The following is a 25002-nucleotide window of genomic DNA, read 5'->3' on the forward strand; positions in this document are numbered from 1 at the left end:
CCCTCAGGAGCTGGGCTGGGGGCTGTAGAGGTGGCCATGGAGCATTGCCTGTACTGTGCCAGGGACGACAGCCTGCAGGGACAGAAACGCAGGGCAGGGACACCGTGGGACAGCCTGGGCTGCACAGGGCACAGGGATGGGCAGCAGCTGCAAGACAGCCCTGCCAGAGCCAACTTGGGCAGCACTTTGGCCATGGCTGCTGGCCCTGGGCCTGAGGCAGGAGCAGGGGACAAGTGACCCTTGCAGGCCTGGGGCCTCATTGCCTCCTTGTCCCTGCTCAGCAGCCTGGCAGGGGCCGCCCCATGCTCCTGCCCTTGCCATTGCACATCCCCACATGCGAGTGCCCATGCCGAGAAGAGCCCTGAGCAAGGAGGGAGGGACAGGATCTGCCTGGCCAGGGGCTGGGACTCAGGCCTGGGCCCTTTGCATTCCTCAAACACATCCAGCTTTGCTCAGCACCAGAGACACCTTTGCCATTTCCCCAGCTGCCATCACTGCCTTCAGTGTTCTGGTCTTCCTGGAACCTGGGGACACTTTCTCAGTTTTGCCCCTGACAGGAATCTCTTCAAAGTGCAAGAAACTTCAACATTTCAATGTAACTGAGTTCTTGAGTGTTTTGTGACATCACTGAGGGAGTTGTGACATCACAGAGCTGGCTGTGACATCACAGAGTAGGATGTGAGGCAATAGAGCCGACTCTGCCATCATAAAGTGTTAATCTGTGGCATCAAATATTGTTTTGTGACAACACCAGATGGGTGTGCTACATCAGAGATCAGGCTGTGACCTCACAGAACAGACTGTGACATCACAGAAAAGACAGTGATATCACATGGTGACTTTATGACATCACAGTGTCGTCTGTGACATCACAGAGATGGCTGTATCACATCACAGGGTGACGTCTCAGATGACTGTGTGACATCACAGGAAGGCTGTGTGACATCACAGGCTGTTGTATGACATCACAGGGGGTGTGTTCCATCAGAGATGGCTGTGTGACAGCACATGGGACTGTGTGAGGTCCCTGGGTAGGTTACTCTGTCCCGGCCCCCCTCACAGCTCCCCCCAGAGCAGTCCAACCCTGCTCATGCACAGCAGGGTCCCCTGTCACCCCAGGTCCCCCTGCCCCCGGCCCCGCAGCCTCCCCCAGAGGATGTTCCACGAGATCGACCTCACAGCCTGACACAGGGACGGGGGGCCGGGGCCCTGGGGGTGGGACAGGGGGACAGGGACCCCCCGGCAGTGTCCCCGTGTCCCCCAGGGCCAGAGCCTGGGCCAGGGCTCCTTCACCCTGTTACGAACGAAGGCTTGAGAGTGCTGAAAAAATCCCCAGCAAGGGAGCAGCAAAAACCAGATTTAATATTAAGGGACAGCAGCACAAAGTTCTTTGGCAAGAGTCACTCTGCTCCTGACTGGACAATTCAGGCACACCAAGGAAAGTAAGCAACAACAAAACCAAACCAAATCCAGGCAATCAAACCAGAAATGAACTGAGAACTGTCCCTGTGTGTGTGTGACACAAGGGCAGTGAGGGCAAGGATGAAAGGAATACGGCCCAAAAGGTTAAAAGGGGTCAAACTTAACAGGACTTAACCTTAACTGATACCTTCAACTTCACAATTTAGCAAGAGAACAGAGCTTAACAGTATTTAACCTTACTTACAACCAGCCTATGACTTAGCAATCTAACAAAGGAATAACACTCAACGATATTCAACTTAACTTATATTCAACATAAAAACTTAGCAAAAGAAAAACTCTTAGCAGCATTTAGCTTAGCTTAGACTTCGTGACTTAACCTCACTTACAGGCCTGACTGACTCAGCTATCCAAGGCACTCCAACCCCTTAGAGAGCAACATTTCTGCCACATTTCCCCAGCACAGGCACTCCTGTGTGCACACAGACACAAAGAGTCAGTGCAAGGCACCTGTGAGCAATTCCCCTGAGGGCAGGAAATGCTCCCTGTGGATCCTTTGCCATCTCCCCTGCAGGCAAAGAATTGAGCCTGGAGGAGGGGGGGGCAGATTGGCCCAGGCTCTGTGGTTGTTGGGGATCCCCGAGTGCAGCAAACGGGAGAGTTCCCGGCTGGGAGAGGCCCCACTCAGAGGGAGTCGCTGGCCCAGGAGAGCTCCAAGGGCTCCTTTTGGAGCGCTGTTTGCAGGGCCCCAAGAGAGGGGCTTCAGTCCCAGCAATGGCTCATCCTGGCTGCACTTGACATCAACAGCTTTCTTTGGCAGTGTGAGAACAGGGATGTTGTGCCACTGAGGGAACACAAACACTTCCCAGGGCTGCTGCTAAGGAACCAGGAGCTGGTTGGGCAGCGGCAGTGCCTGGAGCAGACAGTGTTTGTGATGAGCTGCAGAGGAGCTGAGCCCAGGGGCTGTTGGCCAAGGCCAAGGCCCAAGGAGCATTTCTCAGCTGGCAGGGTGGCCTGAGAAGGGGAGGGGGGAATGCAGCAGCACAGGGCCCATGGAACCAAGGGGTCATTGTGACACTGTGGGGCTCTGTGAGACAAAGGAACCATTGTGACACTCTGGGTACTCATGGAATCATGGGCACCTTTGTGACACTATGAGACCTCATGGAATAAGCAAAGCATGGTGACACTGTGAGGCCTCACGGAACCAGTGAGACCATTGTGACCTTGGGGGTCCCCACAGAACCAAGAGGCCCATTGTGATACTGTGGGGCCTCATGAAACCAAGAGGCGTTTGTGACACTGCAGGGCTGCATGGAACCAAAGGTCCATTGTGACACTGCAGGGCCTCGTGTCATCAGTGGTCCATTGTGACACTGCTCAACCGAAGGAGGCCATTGTGGCACTGCAGGGATGCATGGAACCTTGGGGCCATGGTGACATTGTTGAACCCCATTGAAACTAGGGTTCATTGTGACACTGCAGGGCTGCATGGAACCAAAGCTCCAGGGTGACACAGAGAGGCCTCCTGTCATCAATCATCCATTGTGACATTCTTGAGTCAAAGGAGACCATTGTGACTCTGCAAACCCCCAAGGTCCACAGGTCCATTGTGACATTCAGGGCTCATGGAACAGAAGAGTCACATGTTATTGTGGGGCCTGGGGAACCACAGAGACCATTGTGACACTGCGAGGCCTCATGGAATCATTTGGACCATTCTGACACTTGGGGCCTTCTGGAACCTGGGGGCCACTTTGACATTGTGCAACTCCACTGAACCAAGGGTCCATTATGACACTGCTGGACCCCATGGAATCAAGGCACCATTGTGACATTATGGGGCCTCTTAAAAACAAGGAGACACAGAGCATGTCTGACTGGTTTGGCCTCCCATGGACTGCCTGACTGGGCCAACTGACCTTGGCATGTTGAGGGTCGCTTCTCATCTGCTAATGAAACGCTGGGGCTCTGTGCTTTCCTTCCCAATGGAAAAGAACTCTCCTTCTCCTCCAGGCACCCATGGCCAGAATTGGGATTTCACCTCCAAATTTCCTTATATCCAGGGATTGTTCCCATAGGAATATTGCCAGGACAAGTCTGTCTTGCATTGGTTTACAAGGGTCACCTCCCATCTGTCTCCAAAACATTGGAGAAGGCTCTGCACTTTCCTTCCCATGGGAAAGAATTGTCCTGCTTCTCCAGGTGCCCATGGCTGAGATTGGATTTCCACCTCCAAAATTCCCTACATCCAAAGATAGCTCCCAGACAAAATACGTCATTTCTGAAAAGTCTGGATGGCCTTGGCCTACTGAGGCTCTCACCTGCCTTCCAAACACTGGGGCTCTGTGCTTTCCTTCCTATGGAAAAGAACTGTACTTCTTGGCCAGGTGCCCATGCCCAGAATTGGGGTTTCACCTCCAACACTGCCTGTTGTGACAGACTGGAGGAGATTGTTGGCTGGAAATATTTCATGTGTGGGGGAGGAAGAAGGGGTAGGTCCAGCCTTGCCCTGCCCTGTGACCCCAGCGCTGCCCTGCCTGGAACCCCAATCCCCCCAGAGCCTCTATCCCAGCCCAGCAGTGGCTGCCAGTCCCTGGCACAGCACAGGCAATGCTCCACAGCCACCTCTGGAGCCCCCAGCCCAGCTCCTGAGGGACCAAATGACCCCAAGGCCCACCTGGGGGAAGGGCCCAGGAAGATCAAGGGGTATTGGTGGATGACCACAAGGCAAGCACACATCTTGACCCTACCTCCTCTTGGAATTTCCATCTGAACACCACTGAAATCCAGGAGTTGGTAGCTCTGTGTGTGCCTCTCTGTATCCTTTTTGTCTTTCTGTCTTTCTGTGTCTTCTTCTTCTGATTCTCTTGCAAATTTTGCTTAACATTAAATTGAACAGGCATAGAGTTGAGTTTGTGAAGTTGAATGGGCCAAGTCAATGATTTGAGAAGAGTTTTTTCTTGGTTTAATGTCTGTTGTAGTTTGACATGAGAAGAATTTTAAAAAGTAATACAAAATTTTTGTGTAACTGAAAATCTGTTAAACCACTAAGATACTGAACACGCCTCTGTGAAACACAAATGTTAAAGACGAAAAAACCCAGGAACCTCCTCTTTTTTTCCCAGTCAACAATGAAGCAGCAGGCCCTGGCCCCAGCCCCCATCTCAACCAAACCCACCCAAACCAACCCAAACCAAACCAATTCAAACCAACCCAACCCAACCCAACCCAACCAAGCCAAACCAAACCAAACCAAACCAAACCAAACCAAACCAAACCAAACCAAACCAAACCAAACCAAACCAAACCAAACCAAACCAAACCAAACCAAACCAAACCAAACCAAACCAAACCAAACCAAACCAAACCAAACCAAACCCAACCAAACCAAACCAAACCAAACCAAACCAAGCAACTCTGCCATGGGGTGAGCCCCTTCCCACCTCCCCAGACTGCCCCCTGCTCCCCCCAGTCGGCCCCGTTCTAACTAAACCAAACGTCAACAAGTACCAAACAGGAAAACAAGAGAGGCTACAAACCCCTAACCAGAACAAAGCCAGCCACAGCTATTAAAATCTTACCATCAAGTCCCCTCCCCCCAAGACAATTAAAACAAAAAACTCCTACAACCTACAACGCACACAAATTCAACCCTAGAACTAAAGTTAAACAAAAAACCCCACAAAAATGAACCATAAAACCAATCCTAACCCAACCACAACTTCAACCACAAGCTACTGGCAGGTCAGGTGTTAATCCTTTCAATACTTCAGTCCTCCCTCGAGTAAAAGAAAAACAAAATGCAAGCATATAAAAAATAAACATAAAACCATCAAAGTCAGTAAAGAAGAAATTAAATTCCATAAAACCTATTTTTCATTAAAATACATAAAACTAATAAAAAAATTCAAATTAATATCAAAGAAAAACCTACATGCTAAAAGAAAAGAATTGTTAAAATAACTGTAATAACATAAAAAGCTTAAACAGGGGAAAAAAAAGTAATCCAGTATTCCCAAGAGAAGATCTGTATTCCAAGAGATAAAAATAATTTTAAAAGTAAATTATGAACACTTTTACCTTTAAAGAACTATTTTTAAAACAATACCCCATAAGTCAACATGGCCCATCAACAAGCTGTAAAAAACCTCCTGGCAATAAAAATAACTTCACAATAACAAAGTCCCCCAGACCACTCTTATCCATGACAAAATTAAGAACCAGAAAAAAAGCTATTTTTTCCTCTTGTAAAAGAATCTCCATAACCTTAACAAGAAAAACTCCTCTCCCAAAGTAAACTAAAAAAAGACTATTCTAGAAATAGTAAATAAGTAGAAATTTTAAGTTTAGTTTCTTTATATTGCCAGTAAAAAAAAAATTGTAAAAAAAAGTGTTCTAAAGAGCTTATTTTAATTATTACTACATTTTTTCTTTTAGTTACTTTTAATAAAATTTTCTTTCTACCATTTAAAAATCTTAAGCCTACTTTACTTTTCTCGCAATCCTATCTCACAACAAAAAATAATACATAAATATTTAATTGACAATAAAACCCAACACACTCATCAATACACTAATTAAGAAATCTCAAGATTAGAAAAATCTTGAATAAACAAACCAACAAAAATGTCATAATAAACGTTTTGCCAAAGTTTCTCTGATTTTGTCAAGTTCCCAGTAAAGGCTGTTTTATAGTTTTGAGCTCCTAAGAATCTCTTGATGGTACTTCTTCAGTGAGTTCAACTCAGAGCACATAACTGTAATTCCTTTAGAATGTCTCCTTAAAAGAGTTTGTTTGGGGAATGGGAGTCAGGGCTTGTGTGTCCTCCTTGGCACAGCCCAGGCAGGGCTTTCCCAGCCACATTCCACACTCCATTTCCCAGCTGGAGCCGCTGCTGCCTCTGAGTTGTGCTGCCTCAGCCCCAGGGACGCTCTCCTTGTCTGCCCATTCCCCCATGGTCTCTGGGCAGGGATGGCCTCAGTGGGGGCTGCTGACATCCTCAGCACCTTGGAGGCTGCTGCTGAATTTTCCTGCTCCAGAGGCTTGTTCAGCCTTCAGCTCTTGAGTGCAGGAATTCAGTGTCCCAGAGCTCATTGACATTCAGAACACCTTAACAAGCCAAGCCTCTGGGGACAATTTTATTTCAGTTTCCAAATCTTGCGTGGTTAACAAAGAGAGATTTCATAAGTGCATTCAACTGAATATATTCTATTTAAAAAGACAGTGAGAAAACATTTTTTAGGTCCTATTTAGTTGTTTGTTTTTTTTTCTTGTTAATAGAAATCTCCATTTGACTTTGAATCCAAGTACCTCCTCATGTAGTTGGAACAGATATGAAAATCAAGACTGTGACGTTTTTCACAGGGGTTCTTGGATGAGGGAAGAGATGAGGATCTGACTCCACGTTTCAGAAGGCTTGATTTATTATATTATGATATATAATTCATTAAAACTATACTAAAAGAATAGCAGAAAATGTTTCATCAGAAGGCTAAGGTAAGAAGAGAAAAGAAAGAAATTATAACAAAGGTTTGTGGCTCCAGCTCCGTGTCCAAGCCAGCAGGGCTGTGATTGGCCATTAATTACAAACAACTACATGAGAATAATCAGAGATCTACATGTTGCCTTCAACAGCAGCAGATGATCATTGTTTACATTTGGTTCCTGAGGTCTCTCAGCTTCTCAGGAGGAAAAATCCTAAAGAAAGGATTTTTCATAAAAGTTCTCTGCGACATAAGACCCTTCATGGCTGACAATCAATCAGACTCTGTCCCTACCCCCACCCCACCATTTCCCCCATCCAAGCCCTGGCACTCAGGGCAGCCTTGTGCAAATCTGAGCTCCCTCCAGCCCAGGATGCACCTGCAGCTTTCAGCTCCTTGGCTCCAACTCCCACCTGCTTTCCTTGGAGAAGGAGCTGCCCGAGACACAGAGGGATGTTCATTTCTTGTCAGCCAACAAAGCCAAGGGAAGGCACAGCTCCATCATATGCCAAAATCATTCCTCTGCAAGGTATTAAATCCACTTTGCACAGCAGGCATCTCAGAGCAATGGAAAACACCTTCTGTGCCCAGCACAGATCCCAACAGATCCTCCTGTGCAAACCCTCCCTGCCCCAATTCTGCCCAGATTTGCTCTTTGCACACATGAGTCACACGCTGAAGTGAGGAGCTCCCTCCATACCCAGAGGGAGGAAAAGAGAGAAAGGAGATGAAGAGCTCTCCTGCACAGAGCCAAGGTCCAAGTGCCCCTGCAATGGGAGCCACAACTCATCAGGTTTGTGTCCTTTGGGCTCAGGGCCTGGTGATACTCAGAGACACAGAAAGGTTTCTTGCCAAAGGCAGAAGTTGAACATTTGAACAGTTTAATAACCATCACAGCTCTTCCCTTGGATCTCTGGGATGTCCCAGCACCATCTGACATGTCCACCATTCCCCATGGATTGTCGTATAGCAAGAGTTTTGGACAAAGACATAAGAAGTGGTAATTCTATGATAGATATAAACACAATTAGGATGCTGTCTAATGTGATATTTATTTAAACATCAGAAAGATTTGACAACTCCCTGATATTCAATGCATGAAACGAGTCAGTTGAGAGGTACTTGAATGACCAGAGAGCATCTGGATGAGAAAATCTGGGAGAGATGGAAAGCATAGATGCAGCTGCTCTAAATGAAGAGATGTTCTTAGACAGGGCCATTTCAACAGGAGAGCTGGAAATACCTGAAGGGAAGGTGTGATTAAATATTAGAGTGAATGTTTGTGGCAAAGGCAGAGGGGAAGATGAGTATTTCTTCTCCTGCCATCAGAAGAAGAATCCAGCACATCCAGGAAATTCCTGTTCCAGAAGAGAAAACGTTTACATTTCTCAAAAGTTCTCAAAAGACCAAGAAAATAAAGATTCACTTGTATATTATGAAACTAACAGGTATTAACACCTGTGCCCCATTCCAGACATCAGCTGTGTGCCCATGAACAGGCAGGGCCACTTGTGCCCTGAGGTGCCCAGCTGGGATTGGATCTCTCCAGGAGCACCTGAGGGAGAGCAGAGCACTTTGCAAGCTGCAGGTCCCTGACACCCTCTCAGGGCTCCTGTCCCATCAACATCTGCTCTGCTCCAGTCTGAAACAGGGCCCAGCATGGTGCCGGGATAATCAGAGAGCTGAGGTGTGTGCTGGAATTCAATGCCCTCCCCATCCCACAGCAACCCTGCATTTCCCTCCTGCAGGCTTGCTCTCCAGCACAGCCATGGAGACTCTTTGGGATGTGGAGTGTTCCTGCAGCCCCCAGGGCAGCTGAGCTCTGCCTTCAGCACAGTCAGGCCTGGCCAGAGCAGGCCATGCTCAGCAATTGCTTGCGTGTGCCTGGCCTTGCTGTCAGCCCCGGCAGCGGCTGTGTGGCCCCTTTGTGGCCCTGTGCTGGCCCAGCCATGGTGGCCCAGCCCCTGTGCAGGCCCAGCCCAGGCCAGGAGCATTGCGGCTGGGAACGGCCCCTGTGCTGTGGTGCCCACAGCAGCCTTGGGGCTCTGTGCCCCATGGCTTCCCTGCTGGGCAGCCTCTGCCAGCTCCTGCAGAGCCCCTGGCAACTGTGGGGCTGCACAGACAGCCCTGCCCCGGGCTCTGCCGGCCTCTGGGCCAGCAGAGAGGCAGCCAGGGCTGGCCATGGCTGGGAACAGGCTCTAAGCCCCGCAGGAGGATGGAGCTGGGCCACAGCCAAACTCAGCCCAGGCCAAAGCTGGGCTCAGCAGCCAGGGCTGCCAATGCATGGGCACAGAGGCTGGTGCTGACAAATGTCCTCGGCCCCCTCCCTGCTCTGTCAATGCCACCAAGGGCACAGAGCAGCCTCCTCTCTGGGCCACTTGCCTGTTTGCAATGCCTTGCACAGGCGCTGGCCCTGCCCCACAAGGCCTGGCCTGAGTCCTGCCCCTGCACACTCAGCCAGGCTGAGATGGACATTGATGGTTTCTGGGCCAGGCTCTCTGAGCCCAGCCCAGCTCCCTGCAAGCTCTGCCAGCTGCCCTGAGCTCTGGGCAGCACCAAGGGCCTCCCCCAGCCCAGCCCAGCCGGCTCTGGCCCCACAGCTCTGCTCAGGCCAGGCTGCTCTGGGCACTGCCCCATGGCCTCAGCCCCTGGCAAGGGCACAGCAGCAGCTGCAGCTGCCACAGGACTCAGCCCCAGCCATGGGTAAGGTGCTTGGCCAAGGCCCAAGGAGGCTCCCTGGCTGCCCTGCTCCCCTCGGGCTGAGGTGCTGAGGGTTCTGCAGCCCCTGCTGCCATGCGATCTGCCCAGGGCAACACAAGAGCCCTGGCCTTGGGGCCCTCAAGAGCTGCTCCTGCTGCAGGCCCAGGGCCCATGCCAAAGCTGGGGCAGCCACAAAACTGTGCCCATTTCTGTTCATTTCTGCCCTGATGGGGATGGGTTCTCAGCCACTTGGAGGTTGATGATGAATTTTATTTCTCCAGAGGCCTCTTTTTTCTTGAGGTCTTCCATTCAGAAATTCAATGTAAAAGGGTAATAAATATTTGTTCCAAACACACCTGAACAAGAAAAGCCCTTGGGAACAATCTAAGTTTTCATGTGTTCTTTGGTTAATTAGACAGATTTCAGAAGTCTATTTAAAGTGAATATACTGTATTTAAAACAATGCAGAGAGAATTGTTTTTTCCTGTTTTCTTATTTTGCTCATAGATTGATATCAGCAATGTCCAATTGATATTGATCCCCAGCACTTCTTCATGCAGTCTGAACAGATATGAAAATCCAGACCCTTCATGGCTGACAATCAATCACACTTTATCTCCTCCCCACCATTTCCCTCATCCAACCCCTGGCACTCAGAGCAGCTGAGGATTGGAGTCATGTGGAGAGCATTATTAATAATTGGTTGGCTGAGAAAGGCCACACTGACATAATGCCACTGGTTAAACTGAAGGAGAAAAGTCAGCAGTCAGCAAGCTAAAAGGAAGAGTCAGCAGCGACCTTGCTGCAACATGAGGATAGGGAGTTGAGATTAGCCCTGAATACATCCTAAGAATATGTAGAAAGTATCAAAAGTAGAACCATAGGAATGTAGAAGTAGGCGTAGGTGCTGATATGCAAGCTGACCAATCCTGAGCTCAACTTTTGCAATATGTATGAAGCTCATTATTAACTGTATTTAACCCGCCGTACTGATCAATAAAATCGAGCCTGTGATGATCAAAATGATGTCCTGGTTCCCTTCCGTCGACAAATGGTGGAGAATGCGGGCATAACCGAATCTCTGCCCTTTTTCTCGGATTAAAAGAAAAAGGGATTACGCCACGGTCCGGAAGTTGGGTTTGGGTCCCAGCAGCCGGGACGGTGCCGGAATTTGAAGCACCCTTAAGGTTCACAACTGTGACTTAAGCCAATACGTGTCGCAGGAGCCTGGAGAGCTGCAACAGCGCGCGCTGATTAATAGGTATGGATAGGCAAGCGGCATATGATTTATTTACCGCCTATTTAGAGCGGCGTGGGATAAAAGGGATAGATTTAAAAAAGGAGTTACCAGGGTTATTAGCTTATGGCCATGCTAAGGGTATCTTTTCTAATCCTCATACAGTTCATGAGTTATCAGAGTGGAGAAAGTTTGGGGAAATATTGTGGGATACAGTACTAGACGATGATAAGTCAGCAAAGAAATTCGGGAAGTTATGGTGGGTGGTGTATAACACGTTACTTCAGCAGGTCTCTGAGAGAAAGGCAGCAGAAAGGGCGACAGAAGCTCATAAGAGGAATATAGGGTATGGTCGTGAAGATGATCCCCTGGCACCCTCTGTAACTAAAGTACTTATGCCTAAGAGTCCCCAGCAAAGTGGTGTGGAGGATTTCTCTATAGGCGCAGTGGAACCGTCTGCACCTTTCCTGTCAGAGGGGGAGGGCGAGTCGGATGGTGGAGGTAGGAGCAAGCCAGCTTTGCCTCCGCCACCAGCTTCAGGCGGGTCGGATGGTGGGAGTAGGGGCAAGCCAGCTTCGCCTCCGCCGCCAGCCTTGCCTCCGCCGCTACCCCTCAGTGAGCCGGCTCCGGTTACAGCTTCGGTGGGGGGGTCATCTTCCCCGCCAGAGCCGGCTCCAGCGGGGGGGCTGATTGCCCCCCGCAGGCTGGCTCCATGTGAGCCGGCTCCGGTTTCACTGTCAGCTCCAGCGGGGCTTCCCCCGCACGAGCCAGCCTCTGCTTCACTGCCCCCCCCGCGCGAAACCTCGGTGTCTGCACCGAAGTGCCAGCAGCATAGCACCCTTAAAGGGCCAGATCCCATCCCAGGGGCACACCGTGATCCATGGGGGGAGATGGCTAAACAGAGGAGGGAAGCTTGGGCTGCTTTGGCGAAAGAAGTAATGCAAATGGGGGATGGTGAGGCGGTGGAAATAGCTTCTAGTCTTGCATGTCCAGTTACATACACACCACAGTATGATGCACAGGGGAACCTTACGCATAATATAGCAGAATATACTCCCTTAGATTGGAAGCTGTTAACTCAGCTACGTTCTACGGTTAGTCAGTTTGGAGTAAAAAGTGAACCTGTTAAGCAAATGTTAGATTATCTTTTTAATACTCAGGTTTTATGTCCTAATGATTTAAGAGGAATAGTTCGGTTGATATTTACTCAGCATCAGCAGTTATTATTTAATGCCCATTGGCACGCGTTGGTAAATGAATCGGTTGCTGTACAACGAGCCCAGGGAGACCCATTACATGGGGTGACAGTAGAGGAGCTGATGGGCTTAGGGGCATATTTACGTACAGAGGCACAGATGATATCGGGAGCAGATAAACTTACAGAGTCTATGTGGTTAGTGCGTGCTGCAATAGATATGGTTAAAGAGCCAGGAGGGTTACCGGCTTATATGGGTATTAAGCAAGGAAGGGAAGAATCATTTGGAAATTTTATCGATAGAACAGCTACTGCTATAGATCGGGCTGGTGTTGCAGGGTGCTATTGAAGCAGGTGTGCTTTGCAAAATAGCAATCCAGCAACCCAAAGAGTGTTAGCTACTTTAGGGGCAAATTGGACTATTGAGGAAGCATTAGAGTGAATGGCATTAATGCCAACAGCTTCACAGGCATTTATAGCAGAAGCCTTAAAGGAATTAGGATTAGGGTTGCAAAAGCATAGTCTACTCAAAATCAGGTGTTAGCTGCTCTTGCTCCTCTCCGAAGAGGCTCACTGGCAGTCACGTAAAGAGGCTCGAGACCATTCATCAAGTGTTACCGATGCGGCAGTGAGGGACAGACACAAGTTGCCTCAGTGACATCAGAGACACCAGCAGCTGCAGTGACATCGCTGCTACCTCCTGTCTGCAACCCGCAACAACACGGAGCCTCGGCTTGGACTTATCAGCAGCAGTAGACGTCACACTAATGACAAACCGGCCTGAGAGGATACCCACTGGAATAAAGGGTCCTCTTATATTAAATGGACAAACATGTGGAGCATTATTGCTGGGACGTTCCTCTATAACTATGTTGGGATTATTTGTTTTGCCTGGTGTTATCGATGTGGACTTTACCGGGGAAATACAAATTATGGCTTACACCCTTTATCCTCCGATTAAAATTACAAAAGGACAACGCATTGCACAATTGGTACCACTGTCACAAATGACATCAGGAATACAATCATTTACTGGTCAAACACGGGATGAAAAAGGTTTTGGCTCTACTGGTGTTACACTTTTAACTGTGGATTTACAAAATAGACCAAAACAAAAGGTTGAAATTACCTATGGGCATCAAAGCATAACCCTTTATGGATTATTGGATACAGGAGCAGATACTAGCATCATTTCTCCAGAAGCCTGGCCACAACATTGGCCTCTATTTCCTTCATCAAACATGTTCACAGGAGTAGGAGGATTTACATTGGCAAGCAGGTCGCCGTCTTTGTCTGTGTGCATTGAGAATCAACAAATATCTGCTGTGTTTTCAATTGTTCAACTGCCTCCTACAGTTTCCTGCTTAATTGGAAGGGACATTTTAACACAATTGGGAGTGGTGTTAACTAATCAGCACCCTTTGGGGTAATTGCCATTGCTTGGACTTTCCCCATTCCACTCACCTGGAAAACGGATACACCGGTGATGGTTAAGCAATGGCCACTAAAAGGGGAGAGTCTTATGCATGCCCATGAATTGGTACAGGAACAATATACAAAAGGGCACCTAAGACTGTCCACAAGCCCTTGGAATACACCTATTTTTGTAATCAGAAAGAAATCAGGGAAATATCGTTTGATACATGATTTGAGGGCTGTAAATGACCAAATGGAACCAATGGGGGCCTTACAGCCTGGTCTTCCAAATCCAGCTATGATTCCAGAACACTGGCCACTTTTAATTATTGACCTAAAGGATTGTTTTTTCACTATTGGCCTGCATCCTGATGACATGAAGAGATTTGCTTTTACTTTACCAGCAATAAATCGTGGGGAACCAGATAAAAGATTTGAATGGACATCTCTTCCGCAGGGCATGCGCAACTCCCCCACTTTATGTCAGCTTTATGTTGATGCAGCATTACAGCCACTACGTCGAAAATGGCCAGCAACTATAATATATCATTACATGGACGATATTTTGTTTGCACAGCAACAGCCATTCTCCTCTTTACAGATTAACACCATTAAAAATACTCTTGCTGCATATTCACTTGTTATTGCTGCAGAGAAAATTCAGACTACAAAGCCCTGGAAATATTTGGGATGGACTTTGACGGATCAAATAGTGATACCACAAAAATTGGAATTACAATTGGACATTAAAACTCTACATGATGCACAGAAGTTGCTGGGAGACTTACAGTGGCTGAAGCCTATTGTGGGAGTACCAAATCACTTATTAGAAGCCCTACGACCTTTGTTAAAAGGTGTGGACCCTACTACTCCTGTACACCTGACAAAGGAGCATCATCTTGCTTTGCAGCAAATTAGTAACTGTGTACAGCAAGGGTATGTGTCTCGTCGACAACTCGACCACCCCATTGACCTTACTATTTGGAATAGCCCTTGCCACTTGCTTGGTGCTCTCTCTCAGTTGCAAAAGAAAACGGGGGAGATATGGGTGTTGGAATGGTTATCACCACCACTACAGCATAAGAAAACAATATCTTCAAAAATTGAACAATTGGCTGCATTAATCAAAAAGGGGCGTCTCAGAATTCTTGAAGTGGATGGTAGAGAACCTGCTACTATTAGATTACCTATGGAAAAAGAAACCTTGGACTGGTACTTGATAAATTCAAAGAATTTACAAGAAGCATTATTGATGTCACCTGCTAAAGTAGAGACTAGTAAATTAGTGCCTAGAGTTTTGCAATGGATGACAGAATGGAACTGGATTACTCGACCTTTAAGAGAAGAAAACCCCATAGAAGGAGCTATTACAGTTTTTACAGATGCAGGAAAGAAATCAAGGCGTGCTGCTGTCACCTGGCAAGAAAAAGGACAATGGAAGCATCAACTCCTCACAGCAGACCCTGCAGATAGCTTACAAACTTTGGAATTGTTAGCAGTAGTATGGGCGGTGTCCAACTTACAGGAGCCTTTAAATGTGGTCACAGACTCTATGTATGTTGCAGGAGTAGTCAAACGAATAGAGGAAGCAGCAATTAAGGAAGTGAACAATAAACGATTGTATGAGTTACTGATACAGTTAAGGAAGGCTTTACGAGAAAGAAATGCAGCATATTCTGTGATTCATATCAGGAGCCATAAGTGGTCTGAAGGTTTAGGAGAAGGGAATGAACGTGCAGATAAATTGGTTACCCTACCCATTGATAATTCTTGTCCTACTGACAAGCACACATTGGCCAGAGAAGCACATAGTAGATATCATCAAAATGCAAGAGGTTTGGCAAAACACTTTGAGCTGAGTTTGTCAGAAGCTAAGGCCATTGTCAGAGCATGTCCAACATGTAGTTATCATAATGGTGGGATAGGTCTAGGCATCGGGGTTAATCCTCGAGGTTTAAAAATAAATGAGATATGGCAAATGGATGTTACACACGTAGCTAGATTCGGTTAAGTCAAGCATGTGCACGTCACCATAGACACATATAGTCATTACATATGGGCTACGGCTCAGGCAGGACAGAAAGCTATACAGGTTATCAGACATCTGTTAAGTTGTTTCGCTGTTATGGGAGTTCCAAAGAGTATCAAAACAGATAATGGTCGAGGTTATGTAAGTGCTAGGGTCCGGAAATTTTTGAATCAGTGGTCTGTTAAGCACGTGACAGGTATTCCACACTCTTCTACTGGACAGGCAATAGTGGAAAGAGCAAACGGTACCCTTAAGCAGTATATTGAAAAACATCAAGATTTGACAGATCCACAAGCATGTTTGGCTAAGGTTTTGTATGTGATTAATCATTTATGCATTTTTGGGGAAGATGATACCCCCCCTGCAATTAAACATCATCCGAGGTCAGGTCAGGAAAATACTAAGGAAGCAGAGGTCTGGGTTAAGTATAAGAACCCAAGTACAGGATTATGGGAAAAACCTGCAAAGGTATTATATTGGGGTCGGGGGTATCTTTGTGTTTCCTCACCTACAGGGCCTTTGTGGGTGCCTGCTAAGTGGACTAAACCTGTTTTTGATGCAGCCTCTGGTGGATCGCCTTACAGAGGAGGACAAGGAGCGGCTGGGGAAGAAACTGCTTCTAGTCCTACAACCGCTACTGTTACAATTGAAGGGGTACTCGGAAGCGGTGGACAGAGCACTGACACGTCACTATCGGACGGCCCAGGAGTTGATTGGTTTCATTGACTCATTATCAACTTTTCATTTAACAGATCCAGCGAAACTACATTGCCTTGACTGTCACAATTCACATTGTGCTGCCTGGATAGCCCTACGTTGTGGGGGTTGTAAAAGAACTTTTTGGATAGAACAATCATTATTACGGGATTTGTGGTGTCATACTTGTGAACACGAGCACACGTGGGGTAAAAGCTGGCAAGATGAATTAAGGAGACAAACAGGGCAAAACGCATATATAGCTTTAAATCTTTATGAGTCTCCTGAACAGAAGGTTCTTGCTTATTATCGATGGGAAATACAATGTATTGTAAATAGAATTAAGGTTCAAAGTAAATCACGTATAGTTTCTATAAGGTGTAGGAAATTAGTGCCTTTAACACAGCATTCAGTTGTAGGACCCTTCCAAGGGGATCCTGATAGAGCATTAGATTGCTGCATTGATAAGTTGCAAAAATTAAGTTTGAAAGTGGCAGGACCAGTGAAATTAGGAGCAGCAAGATTGAAGACAGATAAGAAAAAGAAGGCAAAAAAGGGAACGGTCTCATTTGAATAGGAGTATCAGTGATTGCTAATTAATTTTCTATGATTAGAACAATTTTACTGTTGTGGGACCCTCGGGAGGATATAGTTGTTGAGGAGGATAACGAACAAGAACTACGATTACGAAATAAGATACGCCTTGTGTTAAAGAAAGACCTTGAGCTGTTAGCCTCATATAGTAAAAAGGCTGAAGAGGCTTTGCGATCACCACCATTGAATTGGTTGCTTTGGGTTGAAGATACACAATTTTATACTGGTCCTTACTTACATTCGCTTCCTTGTTATGTTTGCAAAAAGGATAAAGATAAATGCTATGCATGGGTAGCTTTGCATTGTGCAGATTGTAATCAGGTTTATTGGTATTCACAGAAGTCATTGGGATATTTATGGTGTACATCTTGTTTTGGAAAGTGGATTCGAAATCATATCTGGGTTAGAGCTCTTGAACAAAGTACTGGCCTGCCAGGACGGACAGGATTACAGCTCTTTGAGAGTGCAGAACAAGTGGTTATAGCATATCTTAGGTGGAAGTTACAGGAAAACCTTAGAATATTTGAAATCACTAGAGCCTCACGTATCATAGCAGCTCGCTGCAAAGCTGATTTGCCTTCAAACTTACCTCGTGCTATACTTGTGAGCAAGGATGCTGATTTAGAATTAGATCAGTGTATTCAAAAATTGACTCAGCCTTACAATAGACAATCTAGCAAACCAAGGAAAAGACAGCGAAGAAAGAAAAAACAACGTAAGCAGAAGGAAGAAAAGGAGAAGCAAAGTAAGCAGAAAGAAAAATGAGGTTTGTTTTTGTTATACTGCTCAATGCTGTAGCAAGTGAAGCAGTAGGAGTAACACACTTTAGTCAACCAAGGGAAAATTTATGGGTAACACTGGCTAATCAAACTAACCAATCATCACTTTGTCTTAGTCTTGGAGGAGTCACTAACCCATTTCGAACATGCCTGGTGGAACTTCCGGTGTGGTCTCCTGGAGAATTTTGCAGTTTGATAAACAATCAAACCTTATGTATGTCTAACATGTCAAACATCACATTGCCAGTGCAACAGGGGTATACTGCAGGTCAGAGTGATGGCTATCGTCAATGCTTACTAATCCAATCACTTAACACCTCTTTGCACTCTCCTCCTGAGGAATTGGATCTTTTTGGAAGTACAAATGCCAGCATATCTAACACTACAGCTGGTGGATGGTTTAGCTTCAAACTTTCGGGTGCTCAGAATTTAAACCAACCTAAAGAAACATGGGCCACCCTAGATTCATCCCTGAATGTGAGTGAATTCTCTCCACAGCATTACAGTCAATGTAACGGCACAAATATTACAGCACCAATGAAATTACCCACAGGAATATTTTTGATTTGTGGAGACAGGGCATGGAATGGTATACCAGCTAAACCACAGAGTGGACCCTCTTTTTTGGGAAAATTGTCATTGTTTCATCCTAATGTGTCCTTGCTAATGCAGCTGAGTCAAAATTCAAACAGGAGAAAACGTAGCATACATGACTTAGACTGCAGCAAGATAGGAGATCCACGATTTTGGGGCACATTCAAACAGGTGGTGGTTTCAACTATCTTACCAGGAGGATCTGCCAATAAAGCCATGAATTTAGCAAAACAATTAGGATGCTGGGCAAAGAATGAGCTGAACAAGACATCACAAATTCTAGACATGCTAACTGCAGATGTGCAAAGTGTTAACCATGCTGTTTTGCAAAATAGAGCTGCTGTAGATTTTTTGCTCTTAGCACAAGGGCATGGATGTGAAGAGTTCGAGGGAATGTGTTGCATGAATCTGTCTGATCATTCAGTGTCCATTCACACTAAGATAAAAGAGTTACAACAGGGACTTCACAAACTTAAGGAAGAAGACGGTTTAGGAATTGACGAATGGCTTAAAGGCCTGGGACTCGGACCGTGGCTGAGGAACCTTGTGATCTATGCTATAGGATTGCTGGGTGTAATTTTACTGTTTTTGCTTGTTTTGCCTTGTATCTTTAACTGTATCCAAAACATGGTCAGCCGTACAATAGCAAAAACATGGCAAACTAATCTCCTTGCACAAGAAGAAAACGGGGGAAATGTGGAGAGCATTATTAATAATTGGTTGGCTGAGAAAGGCCACACTGACATAATGCCACTGGTTAAACTGAAGGAGAAAAGTCAGCAGTCAGCAAGCTAAAAGGAAGAGTCAGCAGCGACCTTGCTGCAACATGAGGATAGGGAGTTGAGATTAGCCCTGAATACATCCTAAGAATATGTAGAAAGTATCAAAAGTAGAACCATAGGAATGTAGAAGTAGGCGTAGGTGCTGATATGCAAGCTGACCAATCCTGAGCTCAACTTTTGCAATATGTATGAAGCTCATTATTAACTGTATTTAACCCGCCGTACTGATCAATAAAATCGAGCCTGTGATGATCAAACTGATGTCCTGGTTCCCTTCCGTCGACAGAGTCACATCCAGGGGTGTCCCCAGGGCTCAGAACTGGGGCTAGGTCAGTTCAATCTCTTTATTGCTGATCTGGATGAGGCCATCGAGAGTACCCTCAGTCAGTTCCCAGGTGAGCCCAAGCTGGGTGGGAGTGTGGCTGTGCTGGAGGCCAGGAAGCTCTGCAGATTGATCTGGACAGGATGCAGCCATGGGCCCAGGACAATTGGATGAGGTTCACCACAGCCAAGGGCCGGGTCCTACCCTGGGCTTACAACCACCCAAAATCCCTGGCCCTACCCTGCCCCTGATCCCCACAGCCTGTCCTGTTTCCTTCATCCCTGCATTGCCAGGGACTTTGTGGGATAAGGGAGCTCTGCTCTGGCTATGGAGGGAGGTCCAAGTGCTACCACTGGAGTGGGAACCACAACTCATCACGTTTGTGTCTTTTGGGGGGTGTGGAACCGGTGACACTCAGAGGCACAGAAAATTTCTCTTCATGGCAAACAGGCCCCAGTTGAACAGGACACCATTTCATAACAATCACAATCCTCCCTGAGATATGTGCAACATCCCAGCAGCATCTGATGAGTCCACAATTCAGAGGTGATTTCCATACCAAAATTAATTTCTGACAAAAGAACAATTAAGTTCTTGTATCGGGATGCTCATCCTGGAGTGGGTGCAAAACAGCTCCAACAATTCCTGATTTGCCAAGCTGTCAGTGGTGGATGGAGATGGGAGGTCAGGCTGCTCTTGGTGTTGAGGAAAAGCTGATAGCAGCCTGACTCATTTCATCTCCTCATGCCCTGGCTGATGTCTCCTCTTTCCCCTTCCACCCACTGGCTTTTGTCTCCCCCCAGGCCCCCTGGTGAAGAGCCTGGCTCTGTGTTCTCCATCCCCTCCTGGCTGGCACTGCCAGGCTGGCATGAGGAGCCCCTCAGCCTTCCCTGCTCCAGGCTGGAACAGCCCAGCTCCCTCAGCCTCTGCTCACAGCCCAAGGGCTCCAGCCCCACCTTGGAGGCCCTTCCCAGACCCTGCTCCAGCTGCCAGACATCTTTCCTGCCATGGGCAACAAAATCCAGGCCACAGTGACTGGAGAACCCACGTCCTTGATGTCCTGGTCACACAGCCCTGGCCCCTTGTCCCCCCATGTCAGGCTCTGGGGTGGATCCTGTGGAACATCCTTTGGTGGAGGCTGTGGCTCCAGGTGGGCCGGGGGGATCCCGTGGGACAGGGACCCTGCTGGGCATGAACAGCATTGGACTTGTTGGGAGAAACTGTGAGGGGGAGCTGGGGTGGAGTGACCAACCCAGGGACCTGACACAGCCCTGCTGGGATGTCACACAGCCCCTCTGGGATGTCACAGCCTGCTCTGTGATGTCACAGCCCATTCTCCAATGTCACACAGCTGATCTCTGATGGTTGGCAACAGATGGTCACAGCCAACTCTGTGATGTCACAGTCTGCTCTGTGATGTCAGACTTCTGCCCTCTGATGTCACAGATGGCTCTCTGATGTCACAGGGGCAGTATATGATGTCATACTGCTCAAACACATAACCCGCTCTGTGATGTCATAGCCCACTCTGTGACCTCATGTTACCAGATGATAAATTGTCTACACCAGGTGAGCTGACACCTGGAGCTTGTTCTCCAAAACCCCAGGCCTATGGAAGCCACACAATGCCCATTGTGTGAGAAGGGGAACTGGAAGTCCAGCAGCCTCAGTGTCCTGCCAGCTCAGCCAGGCCCACTGGAACATTGGGGTCCACAACCACCAGGGACCACCAGAGAGACCCCAAGACAGAACAACACATGGGTGAAGGGGAGGGGAAATATCTGAATGATTTTGGGGAAACCATTATCGTATTTATATTTAGTCTGGGAAAATCAATGAATATGTATGCAATATACAGAATATAAACAGAAACTTTCCTTTACTCAGCCTGCAGGGCTTTGGGAGGAGCTGTCCCCCGTGCATCCCCCTGAATAAATAATGCTGCTTTTTAATGCTGCATTGCTGTTAAGGAGTTTTCTATTTTACTGAATTTTTGGTAACACTCCCACTGCCAAGGAAAGCTCTGTCTGCTGCTGTTCACAAATACAGAAGGGCTGGTGGCAGATGTTGGGCTCAGAGGTTGCCTGGGGCACAGTGACCATGAAATAATTAAGTTTTCAATGTTCTGGGAAAGAAGGAGGGGCAGCAACAAAACTTCTGCACTGGAATTAGGAAGGGCAGACTTTGGCCTGTTTTGGATGCTGATTTTGGGAGTACCAAATCAGGTCCTGATTTTTTGAAGGAAAACATCCCTTAAAAACAAAGGGGTCCAGGAAGGATGGACACATTTCAAGATAGTAATCTTAAGGTGGAAGGAGCAGCCTGTCCCAGTGTGGCAAAAGATGAGCTAGTGCGGAAAATGACTGGCCTGGCTGGCCATGGAGATTTTGTGGGAACTCAAGGGTAACAAGAGGTGCATCAGCTTTGGACAGAAGGTCAAGCAGCTTAGGAAATGTTTAAGAATGTTGTGAAGTCGTGCAGAAAAAAAGTCAAGGGGTGAAAGCTCAATTAGAGTTTAACCTGACCACTTCTGTGAAAAAAAATAGACAAGGTTTCCACAATAAAATTAATAGTAAAACATGGGATAAGGAGAACCTCTACTTTTTATTGGATGCAGTGGGGAATATAGAAACTAAAGATAAGGAGAAGGCAGAGCTACTTAACATCTTGTTTCTCTCAATTTTCGATATTACGGCAGGCTGTCCTCAGGACAAGTGTTCTGCTGAGCTGGTAGATGGGCACAGGGAGCAGAACAGCCCCCTGTAATCCAGGAGGGAGCAGTTGGTGTCCTGCTGAGCCACACAGATGCTCACAGGTGTGTGGGATCAGATGGGATCCATCCTAGGGGGATGTGGGAGCTGTGGATGAGCTCCCCAAGCTGCTCTCCATCATTTACCATCAGTGCTGGCTCAGCAGGGAAGTCGCAGAGCACTGGAGGTGCCAATGTGAGCCCATCCCCAAGAAGGGCTGGAAGGAGGAGCTGGGGAACTCCAGGCCTGTCAGCCTGACCTGGGTGCCTGGCAAGGTTATGGAACAGATCACCCTGAGTGCCATTGCAGGGCACCCACAGGATGGCCGAGGGGTCAGAGCCAGCCAGCGTGGATTTCAATGTCTGCACTGATGATCTGCATGCGGGGACTGAGTCCAGCATCAGCAAATTTGCAGATGACACCAAGCTGGGTGTGAGTGTGGATCTGCTGGAGGGTAGGAGGGCTCTGCAGAGGGACCTGGACAGGCTGGATCCAGGGTCCAAATCCAACAAGGTGAGGTTTAACAAGTCCAAGTGCTGGGCCCTGCATGTTGGCCACAACAACCCCTGCAGTGCTACAGGCTGGGGACAGAGTGGCCGGAGAGCAGCCAGGCAGAAAGGGACCTGCAGGGACTGAGGGACAGCAGGCTGCACATGGGCCAACAGTGTGCCTAGGGGTCCAAGAAGGCCAATGGCTCCTGGCCTGGTTCAGGAATGGTTTGGCCAGCAGGAGCAGGGCAGGGATTCTTCCCCTGTGCTCAGCAATGCTTGGGCAGCACCTCGAGTGCTGTGTCCAGTCGTGGGCCCCCCAATTTAGGATAGCCATGGAGGGGCTGGAGCATGTCCAGAGAAGGGCAAAAAGGCTGGGAAGGGGTCTGGAACACAAGCTACCAACTCCTGTGAAGAGCAGCTGAGGGACCTGCAGTTGTTGATCCTGGAGAAGAGGAGGCTCAGGGGAGACAAGGCGGTGTCAGGGCACAGGTTGGACTTGATGATCTCCAAGGTCTTATCCAACATTTCTGATTCTGTGATTCTCTGGAAACACCCTTGGAGCAGTTGCAGGAGGAGCCCTGGGCCTCCTCTTCAGAAGCTCCAGCAGCCCAGGTCCCTCAGCTTCTCCTGGCAGCCCCAAAGCCCATCCTGTCAGTCCTGCGGAGCCTCTGCAGCTCCTCCTCATTGCCCAGAACAGGGAGCCCCAGAGCCAGACACAGCAGCCCAGATGTGCCCCCCTGGCCTGGGGTGCCGCTGGCAAGGGAGCAGCACCAGGCACTGCAGGAGCCTGCAGACAATTCCTGCAGCAGTTGTAGGATGATCCTGCTGCCCAAGGGACGTTCCCATGGTGCCAAGTCAGCAACTGCAGTGGGGAGTGGGGCCAGAGAGGAAAGGGCAAACAGGGATGGGCTGTCTGCAGGGGAGGGGACAGGGGTGGGAAATAAGAAGAAATGTGTAGCAGGAAGCGAAAAGAAAGCAAAGAAATTTGTAGCAGGAAGAGTAAAGAAAGCAAAGAGTAAAGAAGTAAAGGAAAGTGAAGCCAAGGAAATGCTCAGGGCAGTTTGGGGGTGGCTGCCAGGCAGCCCTGGCTCTGAGCAACAGCTTCTGCAGTGGCACAGGAAACTCCCAGCTGATGGGAACAAACTTTCTGGCTGACTGCAGTGGCCAGGACAAAGCTGAGCGGTTTCCCTGGTGTCCCCCAGCCCTTGCTGGCCCCAGGGGCTGATGGCATTTGTGCTCCCTCAGGTTCATGTCCCCACACCAACAGCATGGGGGTGCTCCCCCTGCTGTGTGCAATGCAAACAGGGGCTGCTGAGCCAGTGCTGCCGTGTCTGTGCCTGCAAGGATGGGGCGCCTGTGTGAGCTGGGGGAGAGGCCAGGGCTGCAGAGGGGGGATGTTGTTGGCAGCTCCATGAGGATGCTCTTGGACGCTGCCCTGGGCTGTCCAGCACACTGGGGATGGATCAGCCCCTGCTCTGCTGCTCCTTCCCATCTGCCCCAGGGCCCTTGCAGAGCCCCAGCCATGCTGTTTGCCCCAGCCTGCCCACGGCCAGCCTGGGGCTGCTCACGGGGGTTTTCTGTGTTGAGCATTGGCCTGGCCATGTTCTTGAGAGAGCCTGGGCAAGGAGCCTGGAGCCCCCAGAGCCTGGGCTGAGCAGTCAGCGCTGCCCCAGCAGTGCCCATGGCCTGTCCCTGCTGCAGCCCTGGCACTGCCACCCCCAGGGCTGTGCCCGGCCCCGAGAGCACTCAGGCCCTGCAGCAACACCAGGGCCAACAGGGCAGAGGGGCAGGGCCACGGCAGCAGCACTGGCAACACCAAGTTGGCAGAAACAATGACATCACTTTGTAGAAAATATTTAAAATTTTAAACAAGGACAAAGAACTTCCAAAATGGAACTAACAAGAAGTATTAAAGGTTACTTTTATTACAAGTGATTTGCAAATACTGGCCAGCAGTTAATATTCCTGAAACCATCCACTCCTCAGTCTCCACACTGCAGCCTTGAGCTCCTGGTTCCTCAGGCTGTAGATGAGGGGGTTCAGGGCTGGAGGCACCACTGAGTACAGAACTGACAGGGCCAGATCCAGGGATGGGGAGGAAATGGAGGGGGGCTTCAGGTAGGCAAATGTGCCAGTGCTATAGAAAAGAGAGACCACGGCCAGGTGAGGGAGGCAGGTGGAAAAAGCTTTGTGCCGTCCCTGCTCAGAGGGGATCCTCAGCACAGCCCTGAAGATCTGCATATAGGAGAAAACAATGAAGACAAAACAACCGAATGATAAACAGGCACTAACACCAAGCAGCCCAAAATCCCTAAGGTAGGATTTGGAGCAGGAGAGTTTGAGGATCTGTGGGATTTCACAGAAGAACTGGCTCAGGGCATTGCCACGGCACAGGGGCAGGGAAAATGTATTGGCTGTGTGCACCAGAGCATTGAGAAAGGCACTGGCCCAGGCAGCTGCTGCCATGTGGGCACAAGCTCTGCTGCCCAGGAGGGTCCCGTAGTGCAG

At 48.4% G+C, this 25002-nt stretch overlaps 1 protein-coding gene across 1 annotated transcript; it reads right to left on the reverse strand.

Annotated features, from left to right (window-relative positions):
- Positions 1-3: 3 nt before the first annotated feature.
- On the reverse strand, positions 4-25002 carry LOC134434446 (olfactory receptor 14J1-like; the record flags this gene model as incomplete). Its single annotated transcript, XM_063183101.1, has 2 exons — positions 4-72; positions 24541-25002. Coding segments are annotated over 2 exons (531 nt in total), but the record flags the coding sequence as incomplete, so codon positions are not given.

This window comes from Melospiza melodia, unplaced genomic scaffold (genome assembly GCF_035770615.1).
Source record: "Melospiza melodia melodia isolate bMelMel2 unplaced genomic scaffold, bMelMel2.pri scaffold_37, whole genome shotgun sequence".
In the NCBI taxonomy this organism is placed as follows: Eukaryota; Metazoa; Chordata; class Aves; order Passeriformes; family Passerellidae; genus Melospiza; species Melospiza melodia.